Source organism: Argentina silus (genome assembly GCF_951799395.1).
Source record: "Argentina silus genome assembly, chromosome: 13".
NCBI lineage: Eukaryota > Metazoa > Chordata > Actinopteri > Argentiniformes > Argentinidae > Argentina > Argentina silus.
The window spans coordinates 13,476,604-13,491,603 of record NC_139667.1 but is presented as its reverse complement, the minus strand read 5'-3'; the positions used below and the strand labels follow the sequence as shown (position 1 = coordinate 13,491,603).

The window sequence follows — 15,000 nt, the reverse complement described above, 5'->3', positions numbered from 1 at the left end:
CTACTCATGTCAATCTCTAAATTCAACAGTAAACAGGAGCTCCTCTGCAGATGCCAGTCATTTGTGAGCACATAATCTGCTCCTAATAGTCCAGGCCAGCGCTCAGCTCCAAGTTGTGTACGGAGCCAAAGGTGCCTGTAAATCTGGGAGGGGGGGGGGTGACAGACTCACACAGTGGGAGCCTCTCCTAGTTTATAGTTCATAGTGTGTGTGTGTGTGTGTGTGTGTGTGTGTGTTTGTGTGTGCGTGCATTAACTTGTGTGTGTGTGCGTGCGTGTGTGTGCGCGTGTGTGCATTAACTTGTGTGTGTGTGTGTAACTGTGCTGCTGTGCCCATCCCTGCTGGAGGTGTTAATTGCAGCGATTGTTCTTTAAGCCAGCGTCCAACGTCAGAGGGGTGGGAGGTGGGGGTGTGAACATGTGGCAGCCTCACTGACAGCTGCCCCGCTGCCCCCCACCCGCTTTCCTCTCAATTTTGTCTGACCTAATAGTTAATGATATGTTAGTAGCCAATGAGCCTCATCTACACCGACGACCGCTGAGTTCTTTAATATCGGAGAGACAGAGACAGAGAGACAGGGACGGAGAGAGAGAGAGAGAGAGAGAGAGAGAGAGAGATCTCTGGCCAGGGCGGAGGACAGATTAATGTTTCCCCACGCTGTGTCCTTCACAGGAAGTTTGTTTGTTTGTCCTCTAGGAGGATGTGTGTTTTGTTGTTTAGACTTACATATGCTGGTGTGTTAGCCAGGGCCTAGCCCCCCCCCCAAGGCCTAGCCCCCCCCCCCCCCCCCCCCCCCAACATGATCATCACTGAACTGAATATCATCTGGCACCATCCCTCACCACCACCATGCAGTCAATAGCCTTTCTTCCGTCCTCTGAAGCATGACTGAATAGTGACCTCCTTGTACTGTGGGGTGCTAGCTGGGCAGGGCCAGGGGTCCGGGTCTGTGCCAGCCAGCCAGCCAGCCAGCCAGCCAACCAACCAGCCAATCCCCTGTCAGGGGATTCACCTGCCCACTGCTGGGTCCACTGGGTCTGGCTGAGCCCAACAACAACAGCAGGCCCCAATGCAGAGAGACTATTGTGAATAAACAACTTCAGAAAGGCCGTCTTAATGCAACACGTTTCTCCCCCAGTAGTTTGTCTCCGCCTGTAAACACTGGCCGTTTATCAACGAGTACAGGGGCGAGGAGAGGAGGGGAGGGGAGGAGAGGAAGGGAGGAGGGGAGAGGAGAGGAGAGGAGGGGAGGGGAGGGATGGGGAGGGGAGGGGAGAGGAGAGGAGAGGAGAAGACAGGGCTAGCTGCTGTAGTGCCTGGCTAGGAGAAGAGCTGAGAGCCCCCCACACACACACACACACACACACACACACACACACACACACACACACACACACACACACACACCTCCCTTCCTTCAGAGAGGCTGCAGATGGCGACTGGCGTGTTGAAGAGAGACGAGCAGGGCAGGCAGGCAGGCCAGGAGGAGATGATTGGAGGGCTGGATAGGGGGGGTCAGGGGTGCGGGATGTGAGGGGGGGGGGGTTGGGGTGCGTGCTGGGGGGCTCGGCTGACAGGCAGGGGGAGGTCTTTGGGGAGGGATGATAACGTAAGCATGGCGGGGGGGGGGGGGGGGGGTCACGGCTGCGGAGGCTGGAGGTGGGATCCCAGAGGAGGGCAGGAATGGAGTGACAGATGGAGGAGAGGAAGTGGGAGTGTTGTAGAGAACACAGAGCACCGGGCCACCGCTCACACTGGTGATAAACTACCACCGAGACCCGCTGAACGATGACAACACCTGTGTGTGTGTGTGTGTGTGTGTGTGTGTGCGGCCGTGCGGCCGTGCGTGCGTGCGTGCGTGCGTGTGTGCGTGCGTGCGTGTGTGTGTGCGTAAAAAAAAAAAACGAAGCCTAAACTACTATTAATCAAATTAATCCTTTTAATACTTTTGTCTCTATGAATGACTAAATCCCTGTTAACGGTACAGAAAATATCTCTCTAACCTGCAGTGAAGAGGAGAAACACATTAAAATAAAATGAAGTCACTCCCTTCTCTATGAGAGCTGTAAATATTATGGGATGTAAGCTCTCTCTCTCTCTACGGTATCCCTGAGAGACGGTGTGTGTACTGCCAACACGCCGAGAGCTATGGAGCACCAGACGATGCTTCTCTGTGTGTGTGTGTGTGTGTGTGTGTGTGTGTACAGTATGTCAATCTGTCTGACGTCAGGTGTGTGTAACGTATAGTAAAGAGAGTGACAGAATTGCAGTTTGTGCCGGTGTGTTTGGGGGAGGCAGTACTTATAGGAACACACACACACATACTCAACACACACACACACACACAGTGTAGTGTTAGGTGTGAGCCCCTCAGAGGAGGCTGGTGTTGTCAGCTGCATATCAGCTGGGTATAGATAGCCGCGGGCCGGGCCTGCTTCATCTCTGAGCGGTGCCGGGGACACACCGCCTCTCTCCTGCCAGCTGCCTCTACAGTACCTACTGCTGCTGCCTCTACCTACTGCTGCCTCCTTTACCTACTGCTGCTGCCTCCTTTACCTACTGCTGCCTCTACCTACTGCTGCCTCTACCTACTGCTGCCTCCTTTACCTACTGCTGCCTCTACCTACTGCTGCCTCTACCTACTGCTGCCTCCTTTACCTACTGCTGCCTCTACCTACTGCTGCCTCCTCTACCTACTGCTGCCTCTACCTACTGCTGCCTCTACCTACTGCTGCCTCCTTTACCTACTGCTGCCTCCTTTACCTACTGCTGCCTCTACCTACTGCTGCCTCCTCTACCTACTGCTGCCTCCTTTACCTACTGCTGCCTCTACCTACTGCTGCCTCTACCTACTGCTGCCTCCTCTACCTACTGCTGCCTCTACCTATTGCTGCCTCAGCCTACTGCTGCCTCCTCTACCTACTGCTGCCTCTACCTACTGCTGCCTCCTTTACCTACTGCTGCCTCTACCTACTGCTGCCTCTGCCTACTGCTGCCTCTACCTACTACTGCTGCCTCTACCTACTGCTGCCTCTACCTACTGCTGCCTCTACCTACTGCTGCCTCTGCCTACTGCTGCCTGTATTTACTGCTGCCTCCTCTACCTACTGCTGCCTCCTCTACCTACTGCTGCCTCTACCTACTGCTGCCTCTGCCTACTGCTGCCTGTATTTACTGCTGCCTCTACCTACTGTTGCTGCCTCTACCTACTGCTGCCTCTACCTACTGCTGCCTCTACCTACTGCTGCTGGCTCTACCTGCTGCTGCTGCTTCTACCTGCTGCTGCCTCCTCTACCTACTGCTGCCTCTACCTACTGCTGCTGGCTCTACCTGCTGCTGCTGCTTCTACCTGCTGCTGCCTCCTCTACCTACTGTTGCCTCTACCTACTGCTGCCTGTATTTACTGCTGCCTCTACCTACTGCTGCCTCTACCTACTGCTGCCTCTACCTACTGCTGCCTCTAGGGAAGAGTCTGAGCCTCGGTCGGTGTGTGTACTGTCATAAAAAGTTGGTGACATTGCGAGCAATGGCGTTGGTTTCTCTCTACAGCTGACTTCCTGGTTGTGTATGCGGCGCTCTCCCGTGGTTGGCTGGCCCTGTAGATCATCATCACCAGCAGTAGGGGACGTTATGTAATTAACCCTGTGACCTGGGGGCTTTAATTGGTGCCTGTTGGAGGCAGCGTTGAAGAGGTGGCGTCCCGCCGTGATCCACAGGCAACTACAGTACAGTGTGTGGGCGGGCGTGCGGGCGTGCGGGCGTGCGGGCGTGCGGGCGTGCGCGCGTGCGCGCGTGCGTGATCTGCATCAGACAGGCTTGCACACTGGAATGCACCAGCCAGGGACCAGGGAAAACAACATATCATTTTATCATTTCATACACTTATGATGTAAATGTGTATTGTTTTTGCCCACATGAATGAAAGGTCTATTGATGCTTAGTCAACACTCTAGAGCTCCCAGGAACAATAACACAGCTCAGATGAGCTCTTTGTTCTCTGGTACGCCTGCTGTTTACACTGGTATGGACGACATCTTGTATTTACAAGGGAGCTATTTGGTAAAAAGAGGTTCCTTCTGGTCAGAGGAGACTGGTGGAGGTAGAAATCGATTTCTACCACCACCAGCCTCCCCTGACCAGAAGGTTCCCCTTTTTACCAATTATTTGTGTTTAACTAGGCGTACCTCTACCTTCCGCAGACAGACTGCTGTGCATCTGGATGCTGTGAATGGGGTCTGCTACCAGACAGGGCTACAGCAGGGGAGGCTGGTGGAGGTAGAAATCGGAGGACGGGCTCATTATAATGTATGGAACGGACTGATACCATTCCTCATGCCATTCTATGCATTACAATGAGCCCGTCTTCTGATTTCTACCTCCACCAGCCTCCCTGGCTTCTGTCTGGTACAGTACCTCAAAGAATTTCACACTCTGTCAGTTCTGGTAGTACACTGTGAATGCAGGTCTGTTGGTGCTGTTCTGATGCACACTTCAGTGTATTCTCTGTTCTCATTTGGGTTTATTTTCTTTCTCCAGTTTATAATTGACTTGATTTTTTCGGCATTCACACACGGCTAATTGCTGCTATAATTGCTGTTGTCATCATGAGTGATACTGTAGTTTCCACGCAAGGTGTCATTTGGTGCTTTACAGGCACCACTGTCCCTCTCTGAGGTCTGTAGAGTTTAATACAGTTGTCTCACTCACGTCTTCTCTTTCTCTCCCCCCTTGTCTCCCTCTCCCTCACCCTCTCTGTCTCTGTTTCTCTCTCTCTCTCTCTCCCACAGTCCCTGGATGGATTTGTATTTGCACTAAACAAGGAGGGAAGGTTTTTGTACATCTCAGAGACCGTGTCCATCTACCTGGGGCTCTCACAGGTGAGTACAACCATGCATCCTTATCACAAACATCTCTCTCTCCTCCTTCTCCTCCTCCTCCTCTTTATCAGCACTCGGCTAGCTGGGTCTAAAGTAGATTCAGACAAATTACAGCTCATTTAAAATCTCATCAGCTTGTTGGCCTGTTGGTAATTTAACACCTTGCGACGCTGCATATTTTATCCCAGGGTATTATTCTTGTCAAAGCGCTAACAGGTTCTGCGCTGCTATTGGCTGGCGTCCAGCCCCCAGTACATGTCAATAAACACACGGAGGCCATCTTGGAGGTCAAACTGTGGGGGGAGTGACCTTGGCTCGTCTAATAGGTCCAGGCAGCTTTGCCTCTGTCTCCGGGGCTAACAGAGAGAGAGAGGGGGGGGGGGGGGGGAGAGAGAGAAGAGAAACAACTCTCTTCACAACACAACTCAGGAGGAGGATGATGTTATTGTGTCCGTTAGGGCAGAAACAGCCTTCTCTCACATGGCTCAGCCACAGTGATATGCCTACAGAACTGTACGTTCCCATTATAGACAGAATAGGAGCCACAGAGTGGTTCGATGAGGGTGGAGAAAAATGTCCAAAAAGTTCAAAATTATTATATATCATACATAAGAGAATCATTATTGTTATTTTAGCTTTGTGCGTATTTTCACTGTATTTGAGAGAGCTTACACTCACTGAACACTTTATCAGGAACACCTGTACACCTTCTCATGGTGGAGGTGGTGGAATGGTGTGGGAAATGTTTTCTTGGAACACTTTGGGCCCGTTAATACCAATCAATCATCGCTTGAATGCCACAGCCTATTTGAGTATTGTTGCTGACCATGTGCATCCCTTCATGGCCACAATTTCCAGCATGACAATGCACCATGTCACAAAGCAAAAGTCGTCTCAAACTGGTTTCATGAACATGACACTGAGTTCAGTGTTCTTTAGTGGCCTTCCCAGTCACCGGATCTGAATCCAATAGAACACCTTTGGGATGTGGTAGAACGGGAGATTCACAGCTTGAAAGTGCACCTGAAAAATCTGCAGGAATTGCATGATGCAATCATGTCATCATGGACCAGAATCTCAAAGGAATGTTTTCAACATCTTGTGGAATCAATGGCACGAAGAATTGAGGCTGTTTTGAAAGCAAAGGGAGGCCCTACCCAGTATTAGTATAGTGTTTCTAATAAAGTGTTCAGTGAGTGAATATGCAGCTGTGTTTGAATGAGGTTGTTATGTGGAGATCCTTGTCTCTCTGGAGAGATAGAGTTGTCATTGTCTTGTCTAAATTAGATATAGAACGACAATAAAAAAGCTGAAAAAAACCGCAATCCCGTTTACCAAATTAAAAAATGGTAAAAGATGTGGCAGAGCCGTTTCGGATATCTCCAGATTAATTCGGCAACGATGGATTAATGATGTCTATCAAATAATTGATTAATTGTCAAATAGGTTCCCCTAAGCTTTGGGCTGAGTGATGTAGTTATCTTGTTGCTACTTTTATCAGTGGAGAGAGAGAGGGGAGGCAGAGTGATAGAGAGGGCTTCTTCCTGTCCTTGTGTGAGCTGACTCTATCTGACATGTGTACACTGAGTCTCTAACCTCACAGATCTTAATTGCTGTTCACTTTTCTGCCACTTAATCTGTCTGGTAACCCATTTTTCCCCCTCAAATAAAACATAGCTAATTATTTTCAACATTAATTAGATCAGCACAGCTCTTTAAGCCTTTTCAAACTGACAAGGTGATGGATTTTTTACGGGGGTAGACAATCTGAGGCAGATTTATGGAAGAGGATTTCAACCTCTTCCTCGTCTCGAAGTTTCTTGCATATCAAACCTCATGTTAATGAAGTCATTAGCGAGATGTAATTAAACTACCTCACTACTGAAAGTTTTTTTATTCTTCGTCATAAAAGTTTATGTGTTCGACTTCTATGTTGACAGTTATGGACTGCAGAGAGAGAGAGAGTGGGAGGGGCAGGCAGTCTTTCGCCTGTTTGGTCGTCTTGATGACCGTTATACAGGGCAATTACCCCTAGGTCATTACAGTAAAAGTTTTAATATCCTTGTTGTCAAAACCTGTCAAAAATTCTGTATATAGTAAGATAGTTGGTAACAACAATAAGTATTTAGTTGTTATTACACATGTAACACTGTCATTACAACACCCTGTTGATGTGGTGTTACTGTTCGTGGTAATCTAGTGATTTCTTTAGTATTACATGGTAATAGAGCTGAATATGTTCTGTTATGACATGGTAATAGAGCTGTTATTACATGGTAATACAGTTGAGGATGTTCTGTTATTACTCATGTGGAATAGGGAATCGTCCCTGGCAGAAGAGTGCAGTTTGATGCCTACAATGTGACAGCCTAGTCCTGACTGGTACCATTATCATGTGACAGCCTAGTCCTGACTGGTACCATGATCATGTGACAGCCTAGTCCTGACTGGTACCATGATCATGTGACAGCCTAGTCCTGACTGGTACCATGATCATGTGACAGCCTAGTCCTGACTGGTACCATGATCATGTGACAGCCTAGTCCTGACTGGTACCATGATCATGTGACAGCCTAGTCCTGACTGGTACCATGTCCCAGTGTGGTGGTAATGTGTTGGCCCGTTCTGTGCCAGAGGACGATGGCATCAGCGTCTAGCAGTCGCAGTAGCAGCTTACTGAAACAGATGGTCAGAATTAGCATTTCTGTTTTGCAAATGGCGTTGATAGGCCTCCGTTCCCCTCAGTAATCACAGGTGTCGACGTCAACGTCTTAGTTCTCTGAAATATGTTCCATCTTTATCCTGACTGACCCGTGACCACGGCCCTCCTTTCAGAAGGAACTTGTAGAAGGGTAGGCGGCGTTCTAGAACGGAGACAGTTCTAAATTCTAAATCTTTTCTGCAAACAAATGGAACTTACGGAATACATAATGTGCAGCAGATACTGTCTGTAAAGGAATTTGTTGAACAGCGGATGAGGGCTATTAAGCAAATTTGCCGTGATTTGGTGCATAATCTGCCCTGCTAAAACGGCGCGGCAGCCTCCGCAAATTACCCCACGGCCCGCCTAATGGCGGTAGTTAAAAGTTCTGATGCGATGCCCGCTGGAGTGGCGCTCCGTGCCGTTGTAAGACCCTCCCTAGCAGCAGGCATCGCTGGCGCCGTCGACAGCGGACCCTCTGGGCACGGACGCCTTTGTTTGTGGAGCAGGATTGTAGACACACGCACACATATGGATGAGCGCACACACACACGCACACACACAAACACACACACACACACACACACACACACAAGCACACACACAGAGGCAGGCAAGCATACACACACACTCTCTCTCTCTCTCTCTCACACACACACGCACACACACACACACACACACACACACACTTGGATGATTTTGTTTGTTGAAGCATTTACAATAAGACCAGGATTGTCCAGGAGTCTGTCTTTGAAAGACCCCCATGATCCATGGATCCAATGATCCCCTCAAATCCTGGTGTTGTTGTGATGTTGAGGGAATGTTGTGGTGAGGTTGTGTTAGCATTGTGTGGAGGTTGTTGCGATGTTGTGTTAACGTTGTGTGGAGGTTGTGGAGGTGTGACCAGGCAGCTGCCGCTGGGGTAATTGAGATGTGTCTGTTTGCTTTGTGTAACAGATGGCAGTGTGTGCTTAGGCTGATAGCTAGGAAAATAATAATTGCATTATTCCGGCCAACGGAATATTAGCTTTTGGAAGTGGGCCCATTCCGGGCTGGGCTCGGCTCTGCACCCCTGCCAGCGGAACATATGCACATGCATGAGACTGAAATATCCAAGGAAATTGATACATCTGGAACCCAGCGACCGTCTCTCATCTCATCTCTGAGGAGCTGGGGTTTTAGTCCTGGTAACCCCTTCCTGGGCTGGAACCAGAGGAATGCTCCGGTCGTACAGGACATGAATGGACGGTGGAGCGGCAGACATGTGGAGCTGGTACCATATGGTTACAGCACTCTCTTCTCTTTTGTTCGTGTGCTCAGCAATGTGATTGAGTTGGCATACCTCCAACCTCTTTCCCTCTCTCTCTCTCTCTCTCTCTCTCCCCCTCCCGCCCCTCTCTCTCTCTCTCCCCCCCCCCTCCCGCCCCTCTCTCTCTCTCTTTCGCTCCTTCATGAAAACAAGGCCTCCCTTTTATTGTGAAGCGACACCGGTTGGCCCTCGGAGCCCCGCTCCCATTCACGTTTCGCTGCGAAAAAAGGCTTTTCCAATTGTAGAGCTGGGATTGAATGTAGACATCTGCTTGGCTTTAAGTGACAGGGCCACGCACGCACAGAGGGCCATTTGAAAGCCACCAGGAGTCTGATCCCTCTCTCAGCACCCCCCCCCCCCCTTCCGGAGAGACACACACACACACACACACACACACACACACGCACACAGCTCCCAGCGGATCTCCGGCCAAGTGGGATGAGGGGAATATTGAATGTATTAGCATAAACGTCTGCCTGCATGTCTGATCACATCTTTGTGAGCCGATCACTCCTCGTCTTGCTCCTTTATACCCATTCCCTCACACACACACACACACACACATACGCGCACGCACGCGCACACACACACACACACACACACACACACAGATTAAGCTCATTCCTGGTCTCATTCGAGGTAATGCAGGCGTTTTGCCACCATCGCCTGGGCCAATGAGATCATTGAATTAGCATCTGATTTACGGTGGATTGTGTTGTGTGCACCAATCAATGAGGCAATAGAATAGTTGATTTTCAGAGTTTCATAACTTAAACACCTAGACCTCGTATTGAGCCGTTGATGAAATCCTGAGAGATCAAACACTACATTTGACTCTGTAATTCTGATAATGATTTCGATAATATAATATGAAAGATTGTACAATGAATATTTTACCTTCTAGTTCTCACACAGTATTCAGCTTCACTGTGGCTCTGCAGCTGCGACCGGCTTTGCAAGTGAAATGAAGGCTGTAACCCCCACCCCACCCCCCCACCCCACACACCCCCCGACCCCACAACCCCACAACCAAGACTAAATTGACCTCTACACCGGCTCTCAACCAAATGGACTGCTATTATCTGCCTCACACAGCGGAGAGTCAAGCCTCACTAAGCATACGGACGGATTATTCACCCCCCCCGCCCCCACCCCCTACCCCCCTCTCCCCTCTCCCCTCTCCCCTCTCTGGTTTTAAATAGCCTATCAGGGCAGGGATCCAGGCTGCTCCTAAATGGGTAATAAGCATTCTTTTATGTGGGATGTTGTGGTGTGACAGAGGCTTGGGGGCTATTTGCATGAGGCCTGGCCGACAGAGGGAGAGGAGACAGGGAGGGAGGATGGGAGGGAGGGAGGGGGGCAGAGGAAGGTCATGTTTAATTGAGCCACCTCTGTGAACCTGCTGGCCCCCGCTGCCCCCCCCCCTCCCCTCCTCCCCTCGCTCCCCCCTCCCTCTCTCCCTCCCTCCAGTCTCCTGAGCCCTGAATGAAAACAAGGACAGCCCTGTCATTCCACTGCAGACACACACACGCACGCACACGCACACGCAGGTACACGTACACGCACACACACACACACACACACTCTGGCTGCAGAATATCATCAGCCTCTCACATGTCTGGCCATGAAATTCCACTACCGCCAAATGTGTAATGCCCTTTCAATTTTTTTTTAATTTGTAATGGACCGATTTAACCGATTCAAACTTTACTGTGCAATTATGATATTTAGAATTGATAGTATAGGTGGGACAATTATCTTTTGTAATTATTTCACATCATAAATGATAATGAAGTATTTGCAGTAGCATAATAGTGTCCGTGATTGTGAATACAAGGACACCTGCTGAGATAAACAAACGGCAGCCCTTTGTGGAGAGAAAAATAACACAAAATAGACTGTAGAATAAATACTGGTGTTGTCTCGTACAACAAACAGATTTCGGGCAGGGATAAAAAAATAAATAAAAAATAAATAAAAAACAGATTTACACAACTGACGTTGAAGAACACAGGCAGAGAGGGCGGGGGGGGGGGGGGGGGGGGGCATGATTCACTACAGCTAGAAGGCAGGCGCACACACACACACACGCACCCGCAGAAAAACATTATCAATTCACAACATTTAAATTGATAAATGCTCCAAGCCAAACGACTACAAGGGCACTTTGAAAAGCAAATAGCGACCCGGTGGAGAGAAATTGATTTTCCCCCCCCCGAAAATGACGGCATGATGCATCATTTGACTGGCTCTGTCCAAGTGCTGCGGAGAGATAATCTGGCTCTGTCCCGTGGGCGACCTTATCTCACACGCCAGGGCAGCGCTGCTCGCCCCGCCTGTCTTTGTGCATGTCAAGGTTTCACAGGGCGGAGGAGGCAGGCAGGTCCCTCTGGGGTGGGGTGGGGTGGGGGGGGGGGGGGGAGAAGTTTCCCCAACACCAAACCTCGCCATCTAGATATCGAGCCACAAGGAGTGAGAGAGAGAAAGAGAGAGAGAGCGAGAGAGAGAGAGAGGAGGAGAGAATAGAAATCAGGGGAAGAATCGTGAAAGTCAACCGGATTTGCTAGTACTGTAGTAATTGAATGGAATAGAAATGATTGTTCCTGGTAATGATATGCACCAAAGATAAATCATATTGCAGGCTTTTTATCGACAACACACTAGGACACTAGAGTTAGCCCAGAGGAGTAGAGCTTTTGTTCTGTCGGAGAATACTATCCTGTGTGTGTGTGTGTGTGTGTGTGTGTGTGTGTGTGTGTGTGTGTGTGAGTTTTTTCGCCAGATGGATGTTGCTCGAGGTAAAGCGAGTGTTTGATGGCGTATCTCCAAGGTCAAGCGCTGGGTGTGCAGTCGTTGACTATTGGCATACAGTCGGCTATGAATGTGGCCTCCCTCCCCTCTCCCCTCTCCCCTCTCCCCTCTCCCCTCTCCGTCCGGCTTGTTGTGTTCCTCTGTCAAATCTGGGGCCTAACCCCTTGTTGTGAGGTATTGCTTTGTCAACGGGGCTGTACCAATGTGAATAATACATGGGGGTGGAGATGGGCCTGTACCAAGGTGAATAAAACATGGGGGGGGGGGGGGGTGTACACCATAGGTGTGTTACGATGGAGCGGGCGTCCGTCTAGACGTGGGATTTAAAGCAGCTGTCGGGTGGATGTGATGTATAAGCTAGCCTTGAAACATTCCCTAGAACTGTCTGCCTGTCTGCCTGTCTGCCTGCCTGCCTGCCTGCCTGCCTGCCTGCCTGCCTGCCTGCCTGCCTGCCTGCCTGCCTGTCTGTCTGTCTGTCTGTCTGTCTGTCTGTCTGTCTGCCTGTCTGTCTGCCTGCCTGCCTGCCTGTCTCTCTGTCTGTCTGTCTGCCTGTCTGTCTGCCTGTCCGTCCGTGCCTGGGAGGAGCCAGTCATGGGCTGGCGTAGGTGACTCATGCCCTACTCTTTCAGAACACCAGAGGGTGTTGAGTATGTAGCTTAGTATATGAACCACACCATTTTAAAGTTTGAGGCAAAATCCTAAAGGTAAATCACTAGAAAACTTCCAGAATGTACCTTTAAATGTGCAACAACTTTAAAGGTGCTGTGCTGTGCACCTGTTGGTTGGGCTCAGTCCCCAGCAGCCCTGCAGTCTGTTAGCACAATCCTTACTCTGTCTATTCCCAACCCCCGTCTCTAAACTGATGCTTTCATATCCATAATACCCAGATTCATATTTCCATCCTTCAGATCATCTACAGACTGATAGGGCTGCTCTCATCCCTCTCCTCTCCTCCTCTCATCCCTCTTCTCATTCCCTCCTCTTCTCTTCTCATCCTCTCCTTTCCTCCTTTCATCCCTCCTCCCCTCTCCTCCTCCTCCTCTCCTCCTTATGAATGTTTGAAGCAGACGTCTCGCCCAGATATCATCTCTGGTGTATCTGCCTGCAGCTTTTCAACTCTCTTTCATCAGGGCTGGGATCTCTGGGAATGCCGGGGCCTGGGAATAAGGGCCCAACAGAACCGCTGTTTGAGTTCTGGAACCTCAGATAAAGTTAGGGATTATGAGCAGTAAACTGCTTTACATGTGCTTCTCTTTTGTGTTTCTGCTGTACTTGGATGATTAGGATGGGGGGGCCAATTATAAACAACTGGTTAACACATGACTTTAACTCTCTCTCCCATTGTGTACTAAGTGTGTACTGCAGGAGAGGCTGGTGGAGGTAGAAATCAGAGGACGGACTCATTGTAATGCACGGCAAGGAATGAGGAACGGTGTCAAACACAAACGAGCGGGTTTGATACCGTTCCTCATTCCCTTCCGCCTGTTAGCCCGGGCTTGCGTTCGGTAAATCCCATCCGATCATGTGATCGATGCTGCTTTAGCCAGTGCAATAAATCAGCGTTCGTTTCCCACAAAAGTGAAGTTCACCGATGAGTCTCCGTTCCCTGTCAGAGGGACCAGACGGGTCTCCCTCCTCTTTAGCAGAAGCAGTTATTCACTAACCGCGGCACGGCGGGTCCCTGCTGAGTGGGGCCGAGGTACACCCAGTAATAACCTCTCCACCGCGGGCAGAGGTGAGCCCCGTAATGTGACACTTCCACCCCGCCACGGCGACACGGAGAGAAGGCCGCTGTGTAATCTCCTCCTGTATTAGAGGCTAGGGAGCCATCATATGAGGATCTAACAGGCCGTGATGAGGAGCGGGGTGGGGGTGTGGGGGGGGGGGGGGGGGGGGGGACAGGGGGGGACGGGGACGCGCTTGTCTGGGGAGAATAGAAGATGAGGCTTGACCCTCTCATTGGAGGTGTCACGGAGTCACTGTCACCCTCCGGGGCTCGGAGAGAGACCCCCATTCCAATTTCTCACTTTGGAGAATAAAAGCATCTCTTAGTGGGGTGGGGGGAGGGACGGATGGACGGACGGACGGACGGACGGGGACAAAGGTGTAGGGTGGGAGGGGGATACTATGTGAATGAGGTAGGCTTCAACCTTGAGTGTGTGTGTGTGTGCGTGTGTGCGTGTGTGCGTGCGTGCGTGCGTGCGTGCGTGCGTGCGTGCGTGTGGGAATATTGAGTACGGTCATTAGATATATATCAACAAATTAATGAGCAATCGTTTTTATAGATCAGCTAGGTTTTCTGCCGGCTAGATCTGATTATGGTCTTTATTTGTGTAATTACTGTATATAATCAATAATAATAATCAATGACAAAAAAACACATCGACCTGAAGTTGAAACATACCAACCTTGACGTTTGGTTTGAGACTTCTAGATTGATAATGACCTTGAGGAGAGTCATATCAACCACATAAACTGTCACAGAAATCAACAATAATCTCTCAGACTCTCAGTTCTCAACTGTGCTTCTGTCTGCCGAAGCAAAGAGAGACCGTCTCCCCCTCCCCCTCCCCCTCCCCCTCCCCCCCCTCCCCCCTCCCGCAAGGTTGTAGACGTCTATAGCACTAATGGGTCGTCCCAAATGCACATATAAGTTTATGCTCCGTGAATGATACCTAAATACCTCCACAATTATCTGGACTTATTTACATTAGCTTTTACAAATGAGGGCTAATTATTGTGACTTAACGATGCCTCTAAGTAGCGCTGCCTCTGTATGGGCGACCACGGGGAGATAACATGAGGAGAAATTTGCTTAGAGGATTTTCGCAAAATGTCAGCGCTACTTTGTGCCGGAGCGTGATAACTTCATCCATCTATTATCGTGTGTGAAACACCTGCAGTGGTGCGGGAGAACAGGCCCAGGGCCGCCAAGCCACGGATAATTACTAATGAATCAATATGGAGAGTTGATGGAAGACGCAGAGGGAGGGCGGGAGGGAGGGAGGGAGGGGGGAGAGAGAGAGTTGTCCTACTCACAAACAAACCACGACTGATAAACCTTTAAAATAAACAGGGAAGAAGGAAGGAAGAGAGAGAGAGAGAGAACGAGACCAAGGGAGAGAGAGGAACAGAGAGAGAGAGAGAGGGAGGGATGAAGAATGGGTCTCCCTCTCTCATCCCTTCTCTTCTCAGCGTGGCAGGTTTGTTTTTAGGAGGGAGCTGATATCTCTCCTCTGTCCTCAGGCTCTGTTTCTATATGAATAGATTAACTAGAGAGAGAGGGGGGGGGAAGAGACAGA

The 15,000-nt window shown here is 50.0% G+C and overlaps 1 protein-coding gene across 1 annotated transcript in view; it reads left to right on the top strand.

Moving 5' to 3' along the window:
- The window catches only part of npas3 (neuronal PAS domain protein 3), a gene marked incomplete at both ends in the record, with an annotated part of 230,156 nt that overhangs the window by 145,949 nt on the left and 69,207 nt on the right, over positions 1-15,000 (top strand). The window contains one exon of the mRNA XM_083682974.1: positions 4,788-4,877. Coding sequence (XP_083539100.1) covers positions 4,788-4,877 — 90 coding nt within the window. The remainder of the gene's footprint in view (positions 1-4,787; positions 4,878-15,000) is intronic.